The sequence below is a fragment of the Penicillium arizonense genome (assembly GCF_001773325.1).
Source record: "Penicillium arizonense strain CBS 141311 chromosome Unknown PENARI_contig008, whole genome shotgun sequence".
Classification (NCBI taxonomy): domain Eukaryota; kingdom Fungi; phylum Ascomycota; class Eurotiomycetes; order Eurotiales; family Aspergillaceae; genus Penicillium; species Penicillium arizonense.
In genome coordinates, this window is record NW_019173285.1 from 622,632 (window position 1) to 639,434 (window position 16,803).

General features: G+C 50.3%; 5 protein-coding genes across 5 annotated transcripts; 2 read left to right on the forward strand and 3 right to left on the reverse strand.

Moving 5' to 3' along the window:
* Nucleotides 1-943: 943 nt before the first annotated feature.
* PENARI_c008G06708 (uncharacterized protein) lies at nt 944-2,707 on the forward strand (the record flags this gene model as incomplete). The annotated part of the gene is made up of 6 exons (XM_022631491.1): nt 944-1,148; nt 1,211-1,289; nt 1,384-1,982; nt 2,043-2,194; nt 2,253-2,314; nt 2,377-2,707. 6 exons carry the CDS (start codon nt 944-946, stop codon nt 2,705-2,707), a joined length of 1,428 nt encoding a protein of 475 aa, XP_022488499.1.
* A 2,011-nt stretch (nt 2,708-4,718) lies between these two features.
* On the reverse strand, nt 4,719-5,703 carry PENARI_c008G01892 (CSN8/PSMD8/EIF3K family protein; the record flags this gene model as incomplete). Its single annotated transcript, XM_022631331.1, has 2 exons — nt 4,719-5,286; nt 5,537-5,703. The coding sequence occupies 2 exons, from the start codon at nt 5,701-5,703 to the stop codon at nt 4,719-4,721; spliced, it is 735 nt and encodes a 244-aa protein (XP_022488675.1).
* Nucleotides 5,704-6,349: 646 nt separating this feature from the next.
* On the reverse strand, nt 6,350-7,671 carry PENARI_c008G10763 (folliculin domain-containing protein; the record flags this gene model as incomplete). The annotated part of the gene is made up of 2 exons (XM_022631630.1): nt 6,350-7,609; nt 7,660-7,671. 2 exons carry the CDS (start codon nt 7,669-7,671, stop codon nt 6,350-6,352), a joined length of 1,272 nt encoding a protein of 423 aa, XP_022488744.1.
* A 2,508-nt stretch (nt 7,672-10,179) lies between these two features.
* On the reverse strand, nt 10,180-12,072 carry PENARI_c008G03610 (putative regulatory factor Sgt1; the record flags this gene model as incomplete). Its single annotated transcript, XM_022631388.1, has 3 exons — nt 10,180-11,502; nt 11,560-11,759; nt 11,814-12,072. 3 exons carry the CDS (start codon nt 12,070-12,072, stop codon nt 10,180-10,182), a joined length of 1,782 nt encoding a protein of 593 aa, XP_022488692.1.
* A 259-nt stretch (nt 12,073-12,331) lies between these two features.
* Nucleotides 12,332-16,083, forward strand: PENARI_c008G12465 (putative spindle-pole body protein (Pcp1); the record flags this gene model as incomplete). Its single annotated transcript, XM_022631696.1, has 3 exons — nt 12,332-12,895; nt 12,959-15,783; nt 15,843-16,083. 3 exons carry the CDS (start codon nt 12,332-12,334, stop codon nt 16,081-16,083), a joined length of 3,630 nt encoding a protein of 1,209 aa, XP_022488880.1.
* Between the last annotated feature and the right edge of the window lie 720 nt (nt 16,084-16,803).

The following is a 16,803-nucleotide window of genomic DNA, read 5'->3' on the forward strand; positions in this document are numbered from 1 at the left end:
CACCGTTTGCTTTCATAGACCCCCTTGGCACGGTGCTAAAGAGCTGAAAAGGAAGTCTGCGCCTCGTCTGGATACTCCATTTTCTATTCGGAAATGATATTCTGATACGCGTAATAAAGATGGTACGTACATTTCACTCGACGATGGCGACATGTCAAACTAGATTCCACGACAGGGGAGATCAATTAGGTAAGTTTCAATCAACCTAATAGGACGAGTCTGAGGCAGGGTTGATCGCCTGGCGTTGGCGATGACGGGGAAAGGGAAGGGAAGAGAGAAGAGTGAGCAGGTGCTTACCATCCACTACGTGTCCGATAATGCTTCATTGTCGTCATCCTCATCTTTTCCCATGCATCATCAATCGATCTGTCGGAATGGTAGTCTCATAGAACAGGATAATTGTGACTTCGATATCGAATCGACATGGGTGCCACTTCTGAAGGCCGAAGAAGGGGATTTTGTAACCGAGGAAGCCATAGTCCCCTCCGGTCAGTTCAAGAAACTGCAAGCGACTCCCCCGCAAAAGTTAATTTAACATGCCGGGGATCCTAAATAAGCGTTCTGCCGGTCAGCTGCTTTCCCACAGTGCCGCATAAGAGTCAAAAATCTAGGCTAATGGGCTCCGGTTGTAATCGATCGACGTCAATGATATCACTTTGGACCTGGACCAGTTCAATTGCGGGGTCCTAGTGGAGGCACACGCGATAACCCCACGGGGTAAAGCATGGGGAAGAAAACAATGCTGATATCACACATGGAAACTATATAAGATGTTGAATCGAGGCCCGATTTCGAAAATATCTGAAGCATGCGGTGGACACCTAGTACCCTAGATCTCGATCTCTTTTCGTTCTGGTAATTTTGATTCTTGACATAGCATTCACCATAATCGGGGGATATCGAAAACTAGACAAGATCCCTGATCTCCTCGTACGAAACCACAATGGGATTTCGAACACTACGAGGAGACTCCCTCGGGGTCGCCATCAGTGGCGCCTCCGGCGCTGCCTTCCTGCTGTTTGGATACGACAATGGCGTCTTCGCAGGCATCATCAACGCGGATTCCTTCCGTTCGCAATTCGGATATCCCTCTTCCTCCATGACCGGCACAATCGTCGCTGTGTACAACCTAGGTTGTTTCCTCGGGTGTATGATCGCGTCGCAGTTTGGACGGACAATGGGTAGACGCCTAACGATTATCGTGTCACAGTGGATTTGTATCCTAGGGACCATCCTGCAGTGTACTGCGTTTACGATTCCGCATCTCATCGTGGGGAGAGTGGTGACGGGTATGGCGACGGGGATGGCGACATCGTGAGCATTCTCTTCTCGTCTCCAGCTAAAATTCAAATTCAATTTGCCAATCTCGTTATTATTTGATAGGACCATCCCTACATGGGTCTCGGAGACGTGTAAAGCAACCCGACGCGGCGCTCTCGTCGCATTTCAGCTCGCGATTGTCAGTGGCGGGATTCTCATCGCCTACTGGCTCGACTACGGCATGCTCTATGCGACCGGACAGGTCGTCTGGCGCTTTCCCGTCGCCTTTCAGGCAGTCTTCTCGATTGCCACCATCGGGATGGTCCACTTCCTGCCTGAATCCCCGCGATTGCTGTACGACAAGGGCCGGATCACCGAAGGCGATGAAGTGCTGTGCCGCCTGAAGGATCTACCATTGGAACATCCGGTCCTGCAGAAGGAGAGAGCGGAGATCTTCGCAGCCATTGAACTGGAGCACAACCAGCCCAAGATGACACTGAGAAAACTGCTGTTCGAGGAATCGGAGCTCAAGCTACTTCGCCGCATCATTATCGGAGTTTCCTGCCAGTGTATTCAGCAGCTGACCGGTATTGCGGTTGTGATCGGCTATTTGCCTTATGTCGCGCATAATGAGATCGGATTGAGTGAACATCTGGCTCAGATCATGGGAGGAATTGGAGCTGTCATTTACTTACTGGCTTCTTTTCCTCCGATGTATTTCGGTAAGACTCGGGTTTCTGCTTGTCACATATGATGAAACAAGGTTGACTAACTTTAACAAGTGGAACGGTTTGGCCGTCGGAAGTGTCTGATGGGAGGATCAGCAGCCATGACAGTCTGTTGGTTCCTGTTGATTATTTTCCTCGCACTTGGCGAGAAGAAGAATAGCAAGGGACTATTGTACGCGGGGATTGTCATGATGTACATCTATCAGGTGAGCAAACTGCCTCCATCCGAAAAGCGCCGCTTTGCTAATTGATACCGATATACAGATCGCCTTCGCCTTCAGCTGGCTGTCCGTGCCATGGATCTACCCCCCAGAAATCACCCCATTGTAAGTCTTCCCGTGTGCCCCCAGTCCCTGTCATCCAGCTCTGACGTATACGTATGACACAGAAACATCCGCCACGTCGGTGCTGCAATGGCCACATCCGCGGAATGGCTTACAGCCTTCCTCGTGCAAGAAGTCACTCCTATCGCCGTGACGAAGATCGGATGGAAATACTACATCGTGTTCGCCTGCGTCTGTCTGGTATCGATTCCCATCGTCTATTTCTATTTCCCGGAAACCAGTGGCAAATCGCTGGAGGAGATTGATATGATCTTCTCGTCGGGGAGCTTGCATCATCCGGGAAGCTTGAGGTCGATGGACGAGAAAGTCATCAGTGATGAGAGAGATAAGGAGGAGGAGGAGAAGCCGACTGTGGAGAATGTGGAGGTACTGTAAATATTTCCTGTGTCTCTATGTTTCTGAGATGGAAGGCAATAACGGTCACTACGGTACGAAGACTGTTAAGGACCGTAGCAGGTTATATTTCCTTGTATCATCAGTATGCCTCGCACCTGGATGCGCCACTCGTCTGTTAGTACATAAGCTCATTGAGACCCATCAGGAGGTGATCAAACAAAAATGAGCGCCTTATCTAATCCCATCTAAGCAAGCACGAGATTATACCTCGTATCATCCGCAGTGGTCTACACAATATCAAAGTATTGACGAATAAAGGCGGACATCCACAGAACATCACGATAATTAGGCCAGATGTCTGTAAGGATTTTATCGAAAACCCTAACTTCTCCTGGACGGGATGCTTATCTTTCTGTGTGACAAGCTTACGTACATTTCCTCGAATGAATTGAATTGAGTTTTCCCATCGGTTGAGTGCTTTTCTATATGTTCGATCAACAGAATCCTGGGTAAAGTAGCTTGCGGACTTTGCAAATGGCACGAGCTGTTATATAAGCAAAGTCAACAGTTAACTTAGTCAAGTGTTGTTCTTAGTTGAAATGGCATGTCGTTTTTAAACGATACCTTTCTTAAGTTGCTGACTACGTCGCCAATAATACTCAGGGTTAGGCACTTACTTCTTCTTGTCCGTAACATGGCCTTAGCTAAAAACAGCCTCAACCAAAAGGATGATAAAGAGGAAGATGAAGATAAAGAGGAAGAGGAAGAGGAAGAGGACTGAGGCCACAGACAAGGAAGAGAATAGGAAAGAAAGCGGTAATGACTGAGACCTAGGGGAAAGCTGGTGGTTAAGAAGAGATAAAAGCACCTGGAATCTTTAGGAGGAAGTACATAGAACAGGAGCTAAGAGCTAACGGGGGGAAGACTCCTAACTCACCCTCACTCGTATTACTCGGCCATATTTTTCCATGACGGCTACGTAGAATACGTACACCTCTAGGCCCTATCCTATTCGCTTCGAGCATCCATCAACTTCTTACTGGGTAGCCGTGAGAGGACCTCCGACCCCGGTTCGTCTTCCCGGGTCGGTGATTACCTTCACGTCGAATATCCCGATTTACATTGCGGCCCGTACGAGCAGTCTGTCGATGCTGTCTGTAGATAGTGCCCAAAGCGAGGATACGATAGCGATCGTGGAGGAGTGGTCTGTGTAGACCACTGTTGTGTGACGGAAGGCAGGTAGAACATTGAAGTTGGCACCATGCAACCTCCAGCACGGACCATGAACTACATGTTCATCAGAGATTCCTGCCTGGCCTCCCAAGTCTGCTGTTTCAGCTTCTTTGCCAGGCCCTCCTTCATCCCATGGGCCCCGTGCGCAGACTATTCGTGACAGGTCCGGTCTGCCTCGCGAATGGCAAGATAGCCGAGAAGAGGAATCGGCTGCTGATACCACCAAGAAACAACCCTGGACGTCGTGGAAGCAGCTTAGTACATACATAGAGATTAATAGACTAGGCTGATATCCATCCCACTTCGCGTGCTCAACCCTACAACAATCTACATGTAATATTTGAATGTCTGAAACTGACTTGTATAGTTTTATATTGGCGAAGCCAACCCTACATGTAAACAGTAGGCAGGCTCGACTGAAAGGTATTGTTATTGTTATGGTATGGACAAAGACATATCTCTCTCATATCATCCAGTGCCAGGGATGTAGCACGGAGTGTAAAAAGGGAAAAATAGATCCAATACAGACAAGAGAAAGGATCAAAGAGTTCCAGAGTCAAAGAGTCAAAAAACAAAAACGCCCGATGCGCCAGATCCCGACTCATCTCGGAGCCCCTCTTCCATGCGAAATCTATCACCATCGGATCATCACTTGATCGAGGGAGAAGGTGGGGGATTCATGAACTCATGGCACGACGGACCGACGAATGATCCCGATCCCCGTGCACATTTTTTGGAGTAGTAAGAAAAAGGTAGAGATACGAAAGGAGGAAGTGTAAAATGTTAGGGTGAACATTCAAATGGCGGGATAAGGCGCTTAAGCAGGCTGCTCAAAGCCACGGCGGATAACACGACCGAACTGCTCGACGCCAACACGCTCGCTCTTAACCTCGGAGCGGGCCTCGTTCTCCTTGTTGGTGGGGACACGGACAACAGCGCCATCGACCTTCCAGCCGCAGACGTCGACTACGAACTTGTCGAGGGCGTCGCGGCGCATATCGAGCCAGGACTCGAGGTTCTCGGCATTGATGGAGCGGAAGGTCTTGCCGACCTCGACGGCGATGCGGATGCGGACGAGTTCCTCGAAACCGGCGACGTCGGCGGTCAGGTCGGCGTAGAGGTCGTCGGAGTTGAGGGTCGACCAGAACTGCGCGTACTGGGCGGACTCGAGGAGGGTGTTGAGGCGGGTGAGCTTCTGCACGGACTCGACGAAGTCGGAGGTCTGGCTGGCGGCTTGGGCTTCGCTGGTGGTGGGGAAGGGCTGGGTGTTTGTTGGAAGGAGGGCGAGGCAGAGCGAGAAGGCCGTGGAGGGGAAGACGGTCAGGGCCTTGGCCAGGATGTTGGTCACGGTGTCGGCTTGGAGGAGGTGAGGGTTGAACTGGAAGCTAGAGTGGGGGAGGATATTGTTAGCGATTGGTTCCGGTTTTTTTTCGAACGAGATATATCGCGAATTGGATGTCATTAAATGCACGTAGCATTGCTTCTTTTCAGTATCTTCACAGAATTTCTCAACATTCCCAAGTATATTATGGGATTGTCAGGTAATAGGAAACGCTTAAAAGATGATCATCACAGAAGCAATTTTCATCCAATATGAACATAAGACATGTTACGAGAAAAAGGTTTCCAACTCACAGTTTCAGGAGGGCCAGGTTGGCGTAGCAGTCGAATGACCGGTCCTCGCACTGCTGGGCCACATAGTCCTGGAACACGGTGGTGGTCTCGGGGTTGTAGCGGTCGAGGCCACTGAGGATGGCCTCAATGTGGCCTGGCCGGGTTTCACACTTGTCGAAGGCGACCATCTTGATATTGCTGAAGGGAGGTGGAAGGTGATGCGGGTCTTTGTCTCTGCGGGATGTTCTTTTTGGTGGGATTTTTGATTGTGGCCCTGTAGTCGGATTAACCGAATATGGCTAATTTTCCCGGGTTTATCCGGACTATAGGAATATCATCTAACCGTGGATTTATTTGATAACTACGTAGATATTGGCGTTACTTGATGGGAAGTAAGTTAAAATGAAAGCCAGTGGCTGTGATTCGTGTTCAGATAATACATAGAATACATGTCTCTTGAATGTCTCGTGATCGTGACATCTCATCGTAACATAGCACTAGTCTCAAAGTCGCTGAACAGACGGACGAACCCCATAATCAGACGAGACGTTCAAGAGAGAAAAAATCACCGAAAAAGTCAAGGCTGCAAATCAAAAACTCCGTGTCTGAGACGCCATAGTCTATGCCATATCCATATCGCAAGAAACCCAAATTATGCAGAATGAGCAACGCGATATTGGTCACCTTGCCAAAGCGGATAGAAGCACAGAGAATTGAAAGGGAAAAAAAGAATACAAAAAAGACAAGGTGAAAAAGAAGTGCCTGGGGAAAAAGAAACAAGAAAGCAGGCGGGTATCTCAATAAGAGGTTCATGCAAATGATGAAAAGAAAATTTCAAGCCATGACGGACCGGCGAGGCGCAATGGGGATCGCCTTTGGCTCCGAGGCAATTTCAAGGTTCGACATGTCAATGTCATTGCCATCGAACTTCTTGTCCTTGGGCTGTCCGGTTGTGGAAACAAGGACCGGCTGGGCGGGATTGGCAGTATCGTCGTCACCCATCGTACTGCAGATGAAGCGCTCCTCAGAAAGGGGAATACCGCCAAACATCGAGCCGAGTTGTTGAAGAAGTGCGACAAAGTGGGCATGTAGTTCAGTAAAGATGTATTCGTTGCCGACGATTTCAGCCAAGTTGCGGGCACGGATCTGGCCTGCTGCGCGCCGGCCGGCCGGGTCCATGGCGCGACCCGTGAGGAAGGAAGAAACAGGCGTGTACTGGCGGCCGGGTTGTCGTCCCGGGTTGTTCTGCTCGTCGCGGGTCTTCTCGTCTTCCTGGAAACGCTCTGCGGCATTGACGATGCTGGCGGCGATGCGACCGAATGCGCGCCAGATGATGGGACATGCGCGGAATGCTCTTCCAGCATCCCGCCCGGCCAGTGCGACCAATGCGTAGCTGCGACGCTTGCCGCGGGCCATGGGGTCCGGAAGGCGGAAGATGTATGCGATGGTGTAGCCTGCGACAGAGTCACCGAAGCAGATAGGACCGGAGGAGAGACCTCGGGGTAGGAGCTCACAGCTCAAGGTGCGGATTGAGGATCGGCGAAGGAGCGCATAGTCGGCCGGTTTCGGCGGCCCGCGCTGAGAGAGGTAGGTATGGATATGGGTGTGACAGGAGGCGTCGGAGGCGACCGATGCAGAGCGCAGTGATTCGGGGGGGGAAGAGTGAGAGTGGAAATCGTGAGAGTCGTCGTCCATATCCGAATGTGTGTTGCCGCATGAGTTGACCACTTCGCGCGAGCGCAGCACGGGACTGCTGTTGCTTGCTTTTCCGTCGCCGGCACCCTGAGGCAGTTGCTTGCTCACATCGGCGGGTAGCGACAGACTGCAGCTGGCGCAAGTGTCGCCATTCCCGCCACCTCGGTTGGATTTCTCATCGGGCGAGGCCGGATGTCCTTTCAAAAAGTACGGGTGGTCTTCAATTTTGGGCGACTTGGAGTCTTCTTTGTGACGAGGCTGCTCAACGCGAGAATCGGGGGCAGGGGTCCCCTGGGGCGAGTCGGAGTCGGGGTGGCATTGCGGGCATGAAAAGGGAAGCACCTGGGAGCAGATGATGGAGGTGGGGCCGTGCACCTCACAGAAGTGCGTCAACGAGAGCTAGGGAAGTCAGTCAAGCCTCAATATACTCAGTATAGAGAGATACATACAATGAAGTCCATGGTGGGTACCCTCAGTCCATTGTTGCAGACTGTGGTATGCCCACTAACCTGGTTCCCGGAAAAAAGGAAGGGGGATGGAGAGGATTAAGAAGGAAAAGGGAGATCGAATTCCGACTTTTGCCTTTTTACACATGGAACTCCACTCCCTTCCGGTCACATTCTTTTATATCCCGTCTCACCCTTACATGTGAGTATCTAAAGGCTTATGATCTATCATTTTCCCTTGCCTTTCTTTTGTCGGGGAGAGATAACTACACAACTCCGTACACTCAAGGCTGGATTCCAACACCTCCGATTTGCTGAATGAAGTCACGATATTACCTGGAATAAGTCCGGATATACCGATGACGATCTTGAAACGAATCGGGGGGGATCAGCATTTGCGTCTCCAAAAGCAGGGATCGACTACTCTCTGTGCATGTACCTGTGTACATGTACTCCGGCTACAGTCCACTGTTCGAATGTTCCAGGCTCCACCGATGATCCTCTCTTACCCGGAGTTGACATCCATAGAATCAGAATTCGCCCCGTCTAAACGGCTCTATACTACTCCGGAAATGTACTCCAACTTTTGAAACCAATTGATACTTTACCTTGAATTAATCCCGGCTCCCGGCACTCTACTAGTGCCGACGCTATACAGGGGACTGCATTGTTCCGTCCACACATGTTCAGCCCCAACCCCCTCTATACTTTCCCTGGCTATACACTTCCCGTCTCTACAATATATTGAGCACCACCACACTACCATACTAGGTACCTATTCCGTTGATTTCTAATCACTTGAGGGATTTACAAGGCGAACCCACAGCCGAAAGTGGACCGGCAATTCCGCAGGGGATCCGTTTTCGCCACCAGCACACGACACTAACGATTCGGGATTTAGTCGCATTCCATCAACTCCACTCCGGCCTTCTGGAATCCTTTTGGCTTTTTCCATGTCTAAAATCACTCATCTGCGTCTCCACTATGCTACCCGGTGTGTGCCTGACAACTTCCGCTGCCGAACATAATCAATTATAAGCCTATAGTGTGCGCTGACATGGCTGAGACATGCCCAGTATGTTTACGCAACTGTTAATATCCTATATTAGACAAGATTAGTTAAACGAGACAAGAGACACGAGACATGTTTGTACTGAAAACCGTTCGATCGACGATCGAGCCACGTGGGATTTTCCGCATCTTGATCTGATGAGATTGCTGATCCGTACATAAAGTACCTGTACCTGGATCGGTGTACTTCCGGTTACTGTACTGGGAACTCTGTACTCCAGGACAATACCATCACGAGATAGTTGGGGAAATGTGGCTGGGCTAGACCCAATGCTTGTACGTAAATGCCATGCACCTAAGTCTAGCATGTCACGCTTGTGTGTTAGTTCTTCGGTTTCCCATCTAGTTTTCACTTTAATTGAAATAGTCGCAGTGTTACTGGTTGGGGAATATGTTTCTTCACTCTTCTCAATTAAGGTTGGGTTATATTGTACCTCGCGCATAAGCACGTGTTAATCACTTTATACTCGACTTAATTTCCACATCCTTTCCATTTCTCTCTTCATATCTACGGAGTACTCCGTACTACTACTCCCTAGTAATTCACTAATTATTCGGCCCCGTAAACGTCTCCCGAGGTCGCAACGGGCGGAATGTTGACCTCCCGGAGCTCCGTGCGGAGTTGGTTTCACGTATCCTCATTGTGAGGCAGGTCGGTAGACCTGTGGAGACGGTTGGCGAAGCTCATGTTTCATGGACTTCATCGGTAAGATCGTCCTGTTTGTGTTGGGTGGGTTTGGTGGATAATTGAAAGTGCCCGGTGCTATATATATTTCGACGTATGGAGCCACCTCAGCATGTGATGGTGTAACACGGAGGATTATTGAGAAAAACAGTGGGATATTTGTTTTCGGGGCGTTTTTTATTTATTTACTTCGGCATTGTAACCCTGAACGCCATGGTAACCGTTACTGACTACTGCACCGTTTTCGGTGTGAGCTACCGAGGCTGGGCCTCTAAAGAGATAAGGAATGTGACGGGTGGAAATGTGATCATGAAAACGTCTGATGTGTTCCCTGAAGCTACATACACTACCAATGGGGTTTCAATGGGTTAGAATGTCTGGCAAAGATAGCATAGAGGGAAACGTCCATCATAACTCGGTCACCGCGACGGAGGTCTGGGTTCTGCCCCAAGATGACTTGACACAGGGAGTTGGAATCGCAAGTGTTTCGGTTCGTCGCATATAGCCGAATTACGGCAGCAGCCGGATGTTGAGCCAATCGCTGTCAATCATCATACAGGGCTCACTTTGAAGTATGTAAGCTGAGATACGCAGTCTCATTGACAGATAACCGGGGCATAAATGTGCTTTGTGTCGACATACGCTCTGACCCAGCGAATTCAGATAGAATATACTGGTAGTCGTGCGTAAGGATGTGGCTCCTTTGCTAGCCTTGGACGACTGTTCGTTCTTTTTTAAGATGTCATAACTGAGACACGCGTGGCCCCTCAAGGGCGATCGTCTTTTGGCATGCGAAGGTTCATCATCGACAACATGTTGCCGGCTGGGCCAGAGGCACCAGCTTGGCCCTGAAGACTCTCCAGCAAGTTTTTAGCGAGGTTGATGTTGACGTTGTCATCCTCATCATTGTCGTCTTTAGACTTGGCAGCCTTATCTCCGGAGCCGCTTGCTTCTCCAGACAGATTCTGCGGGCGTCGGTTCAAATCGAGGATACCAGTGCCCTGTAACTCGGCTTCCATTCGTCGGGACAACTCCTTGATCTGCTCCGTATCGTCTTCGCCATCCGAGTCTAGTTCTTCCACTCGCTTGCGGATGGAGTCTGACGAAGAGGGCATGCCCATCATTTCTTTCATCATCTTGGCAAACTCCTCTTCGTTGAAAGAAGCATCCTTGTCCTCACCTTCGCTGTCGACTTCTTCCTCCTCATCTTCATCGATGTCAGAATCCGTTCCAAAGTCATCAATGAAATCGGCACCATCGAATCCAGCTGAGTTATCATTCAGGAATTCCTCAAAGCGAGCCACGATGCGTTGAAGGTTTTCCTGGGCGCCAGTGTCGCCGAAATTGCCTGCATCTTCTCCCTTTCCTTGGCCCCGTCCTTTGAGCTCTGCCTCCAGATCTTCAAAGTTGATGTCCAGCCACTTTTCATCGTCTTCTCGCTTGTCCCACTTCTCTTGAATCTCTTTGTCGGTGGGAAGCTCTTCATCCCCGGTCTCCACATCCTCCAGGAGCAGCTTCATCTCTCTGACTACAGCCTTGTCCTGGTTTTGAGGATCGTTGAGCAACATCTCAAGTCCACATGCAAGTTTCATTCCTGCCTCTGCGCGGTCGTATGCCTTTCGATCTTCAGTCGAAGGTAGCTTGCCCGCCCAGGTGCTTGGAATGGGGAATTCCTGACTCTTAAGCTGCGCATATCCGACCCGAGTGAATCGGACACTCACGTCAACCAGATCGTCAGGCTTGAAAACGAGACCCGAAGTATCCTTGGCACGTAGTGGGCGTAGGGCAATTGGATCACGGATGTAGAATGCCTCAACGGCGGGTGAGATGTATGCTGGCTTTTGGTGTAGGAGGAATGCAGCCTTGCGGGGGATTGTAATGACGGCAGAGTGGAGGTTCTCGCTGATCTGCTGGGGGTATTTGCGCAGACGGTAGAATGCCTCTTCCTGGATTATGGTAGATCGGAGGAGGCGACCGGGCTCGTTTTGGATAATCTTGCGTGCTTCCGGGAGAGTGATCTTTTCGGTTACTTGTCTCTTCGCTTCTTGCTTCGGTTTGATGATGCGCAGCTCTCCTTGATTAATCCATACCTAACGGATGAAAAATGGTTAGCACATTGATGACTCAAGCATCAGGACAACACTCACCCGATTGTCTGCGACGTCCGGTTCGATCCACGCTGGTAGTGTTCCCGCGGCTTCAATAAGAAGGAACTCGCCATCACTGTCCGCCACTTTGACCCAAATATCCTTGTGTCGTTTGGTCAACTCACGGAGGAGGTACACAATAACCCATTCGTCTTCGATGGAGTCGCCGTAGTTGGTGCGACCCTGCAGCGAGCTGATTCCTACAACCGATACAGTTAGTAAGTTTCTAGCAGACAAGAATATATATTTCATACCATCTTCCTTTGCAATTTCCAATTTAAAGGCCTCACGCTGCCAGATGTAATCTTTAAGCAGATCCTTGGTGAGATCTGCAGCACTGCGCTGGACCTCAATCAATCGCGCGCGGGTCTCGGCAGCTTCATCGATAACGGCGGGGGCGGGGGAGGACGGAATATGGTAGATGGAATATTCCACAGCGTCGTCGGGGAGCTCTGGCTTCGGGATCGGACGAAAGGTGGACTTGAACCATGCGATATCCTCCTCGGTGGTCATTTTGACTGTTTGTGTAGAAAGAAGAATGACCTCATGGCATTCTGATAAAAAAAAGCGGCGAACTTTACATCCCGTGATCTGCAAGCTAAGCCCAATTAGGCTAGAAATCAACAGAGATGCCCACACTAGACCAAACGCGGGAACTCTCCAAAACACGTCCGTAACTGCCCGTACTTGCCCAACGTGAGGTCTGCAACGCTCCTGCTATATGAGGTGATGGTCACGCGTTAAACATTTCTGGCCTTGTTTTTCCGACACGATGGCCTTCCCCTACATCGACACGCCGCGCACTGAAATTGACGGCAACGCGACTTACCTTACCAACGGGTTTCGCAGCGCGGGGCGAACTCATTTGTCGGCATTGGACTCAGTCGAAAACTCATTCCATACACCGTCAAAGGACAACGATGTGATAAAGGGCTTCGACAAACGCGTCACTCCGCGTGCGGGCGCTTCCAAGGTGAGAAGCGCGTTACGGCATCTCCCAGCAGCAGGCCCTGAGAAGGGAGAATTCACCCCATTGATGAAGAGCGCGACAAAGAACAACTTCCTGAAGACAATGTCTGCGGCGCGAGGAACGGACGATCCGAGAACCCCAGGGTATCAGCGACAAAACTATCGAAGCAACGCCCACACGCCCGGCTTACCCCCAATGGACATGTCAGATATTTACGAGGAGGATCGGACGATGGAAGATGCGACACCGCTGCCCCAGGCTGCCAGCAGTAGTGCGCAAAGTACACCGATACCCAGACTAGGACGCGACGGCGCAGGAGTCCTCGGTGGTGGTCAGAATATGATGTCGCTCAAGGAGCAAGTGCAGGTATGATACTATTGTCATTATACTCACAAAACTGGATTCACGCTGACGTTACCCACTCCGCAGGCCATCGATAGACTCCAGAAAGACAACTGGAACTTGAAACTGAAGATCCATTATATGGAGGAACAGTTAGAAAAAGCCGGCCCTGAATACAATAACGCCGCCCTCAAAGAGAACACTGAACTCAAAGTCTTGCGAATGACCATGCAACGCGATATCTCCCGATACCAGAAGAGCCTAGCGCAGGCAGAGCGCGACCTCGAGGATTATCAAGTGCAGCTCATGGAAATGAAGGAGAAGGCGTGGAAGAGGCAAGCTGACGAAACTGTACAACGCGAGATGGATCTGATGCGCGAAGAGCTCGAATCGCGCGACAAGCAACTCCGAGAAGCCCGCGACGAACTGAGACAAGTGAAGGACAGTCAATCGCAAGAGACCGACAAACTTCGAGACGAGATCGAGGATTTGGAGGCAAGCTTGAGAGAAAAGGATCGACTCCTTGAGGAACGCGAAGAAGAGCTAGAGGACTTGAAGCATAATGGCGACAGGGAGGGTGGCGCAGCCGCAGAGCTCCAGCTTGAACTGGATCGTGCCAAGGAGCAAATGCAGGATATCCAGGATAACCTTGACCAGGTCAAGTCCGAGGCAAGAGAAGCAGACGCTGTCGCAAGGGAAGCTATTGCAGCGAAGGACCACGCCGAAGAAAATTTGAGAGAGTTGCAAGACGAGATGTCAAACAAATCCTTTACCACTAAAGGATTGAGCCGGCAAATGGAGGAGCGAACCGAAAGTCTCGAGCAGGAAGTACATGATCTTCGACAAGAGAATGACGCCCTGAGTGCGGAACTCGAGAACAAAACGAACATTGCGACTCGTCTGGAAGAACGTTATCAAACTATGCAACATGGCCTAGAAGATAACGCTCAACATCTTGTCCAGGACCTTGATACTGCCAAGCGCGAACGTGACCAAGCCCGTTTCGATTTGACGAGAACTTCCGCTCGACTGGAGGAGGCTCTAAACGAAATCCAACGCGCAACAGACGAAAAGGAACTTCTTCAAACTCGCCATCGTGCACTGACCGACGAATCGGGAGGATTGCAAGCCGAACTCGACCGAGCACAATCCAGAATTCGCGAACTCCAAAAGGCTGTTCAGGATGCCACTACTCGCGCCCAGGATGAAGGACACAACACCCGTTGGCAGCACAAGGTCGAAGTTGAACGACTGCAAGAAGAGATTGAAAACCTCCAGCACGAGATCGAAGAGAAAGAGGGACGTTTCGCAGTTGATCAAAGCCGTTGGGAGAGCAACAAGCGGACCTTGCTATCAGAGAAATCTTGGGCAGAAGATCAAGCAGCGGACTTGAAGCGCACTATCGACAGGCTTCAGGAAGCCGGCAACTCTTACTCTGGCAAGGAGTCCAGATTGCAGGAGGCCTTTGATGCCGAGAAAAAGCGCAATGCCCAAGAAATGACCATGCTGAACCGCCAAATTCAAGACCTCAAAGATGACCTCGGCAAGACAAGACGCGACCTTGACGAAAAACAAGACGAACTCCTTGCGGCGAAGCAAGATGTCCGGGTATCTCGCCGTGAAGAGCAAGCTCTCCAGGACAAAGTGCGAGCTTTGGAAGATGAAGTTGTTGTGCTACAGTCCAGCCTGGCAGATGAGCAAGAGCTCGCCAAGGGCCGGCAGAACAACACGCCCGAACTGGAGAAAATTATGGAGAAAACCATCGCCGAGAGACAAAAGCTTCGTGACGAGCTTGCGAATGCTCATGTTGAGCTCTACGACCTAAAGACTTCCGCAGAGGAGATGGAAGCTGAGCGTGCTGAGCTTCATGCACAACTCGAACGACTCCAGAATGCTGATGACACCGCTCGCTTTGACCGCGATAAGCTTGAACTACGCAAAACGACGACAAGACTTGAAAATGAGCTCAACGCACTGCGAGACGCCAAGGCAACACTCGAAAACCAGCTTATTTCTGAGAGTGAACGGTTCGCCGAAGAGGAGGGCCGTTTTTCTGCTGAGATCGATCGTCTCCAAGACAAACTGCTTGCAGGCTCGGGCAATCGGGATCGTGAACTCACTACAGCAAAGACCAAGGTTCAGCGCCTGGAACGTCGAGTTCAGGAACTGGAAGCCATGATCGAGCAGTCGCCCTTGGTAGATAATGAGCAATCCGGTGCACATGGAGATCTCTCTCTACTTCGACACAACCTGGACGAGGCTCGGAAACGTGAAAATATTCTGCTCCAGCGCGAATCCAAGCAAAAGTCTTCTGCACAAAGCTACAAGTCACGAATTGAGGAACTGGAGAAGGATCTTCATGAGGCGATGATGAACAAATTCGATTCAATCTCCCCGCATAACTCACCCTCCAACAAACTTCATGACGAGTTACGTACTCTACGAAAGCAAGTGGCTGAAGCACACCGGTCTCTCCAGAAAGCGACTGCCAAGAATCGTGAACTGGAGCGCGCTGCAATGAAAGAAGAGGACCAAAAGGACTTCCATGAGCTGCTCAGGTCTTCTACCCTCGAAGCCGAATCGCTAGCTCTGAAGCTTTCTGAACGGGAAGGACGCCTCAACGAACTGAAGAAACATGTTCTCCGCATTCGCGAGGAACGTGATGCTCACAGACGAGAGGCCGAAGCTGCAACCAACAACCTCAATGTGTTACAACAGCGCCACGAGGAAGTCCTGGCGAAAAACACTCACCTCAAGTCAAGCAACAAGACCAAGCATGAGAAGGAGATGCGCGGCCTAGGCAAGGAGATCATTTGGCTCCGTGCTCGCCTACAGCGGGAGGAAAAGTTCCGACGTGATTTAGCCTGGAGTAAGGGCCTGATGGAACTCGGTGAACGTGTTCGGGTGGCATGGTTCGTGATCCCATTTATCCAAATTATTTCTACCCACATAGCTAACATGTTATTCACAGCAACGACGCCGATCTACGCATGATCTCCGAGATGGGTGTACAAGCCCGTGATCGTACTCCTACTCGCACTCCACGCCACAAATTCAGAACTGCCATTTCCCTAGTGAGAGCTACTGTCCGCATGCAAAAGATGAGCAGTGATTGGAAACGGACCAAGAAGCTAGGCGAGGGCTTGAAGCGGGCCAAGACCGAAATGCTTAAGCGTCGCGATGGCTCGAACAAGAGTTTACTTGGGCAATGAATCCTCTGAGAGCTTTTGTGTGTTTCATCCTGTTGTGATTTTTGTCTTTTGTTCTTCCAGCGTCGATCTTTTGCCAGAGATTCCCCCGACATGTCTTGCAAGTACAGCAGGTTTTTTTTTGCTTTTCTTCAACTTCTGGCTTCCTCGTCTTTCGATCTTTTCAGCATGGGGGCGTTTTAGGGCTGGCTTTGCATTTGCTTGTTGACTAGTTGTGCATAGTCATCCTGATGAGGAATCGGATGACCCGAGTAAGAGTATTCTTAGTTGCCTCTGTCAGTACAGAAATTGAGCCTCTGTTGGCATTGTCTATACCTGCATACGAACGCACAAGGGCTTTACAATTTTGAAGTAGTATGCTCGTGCCATATCAAAACCCATAGCTAGCTATGGTAACAACGTAGCCGATGGTGTACATAGCGACAAACAACCATTTAACGTTAGCCTTCGAAGGCAGTATGCACCACTCTCGCGCTCTTTGTTATGGGAAGGCCCGTGGGAAAAGACAGATGAAATGTTTGCTCAAACAACGCCACGCCGTTGCCAAAAGTGGATAAACGCTTCTAAACACCAAACTCTTCGGAGCACCACCCCAAAGCCACAGACAGAAATCCGAGATGAAGCAAGCATTGACAGGACAGAAAGCAAGGAATAAGAAAAAAGGAAGAAACGCAGGACTGGGACAGAGAGAATATGGGCACAGACATGAAATGAAGTACAGTA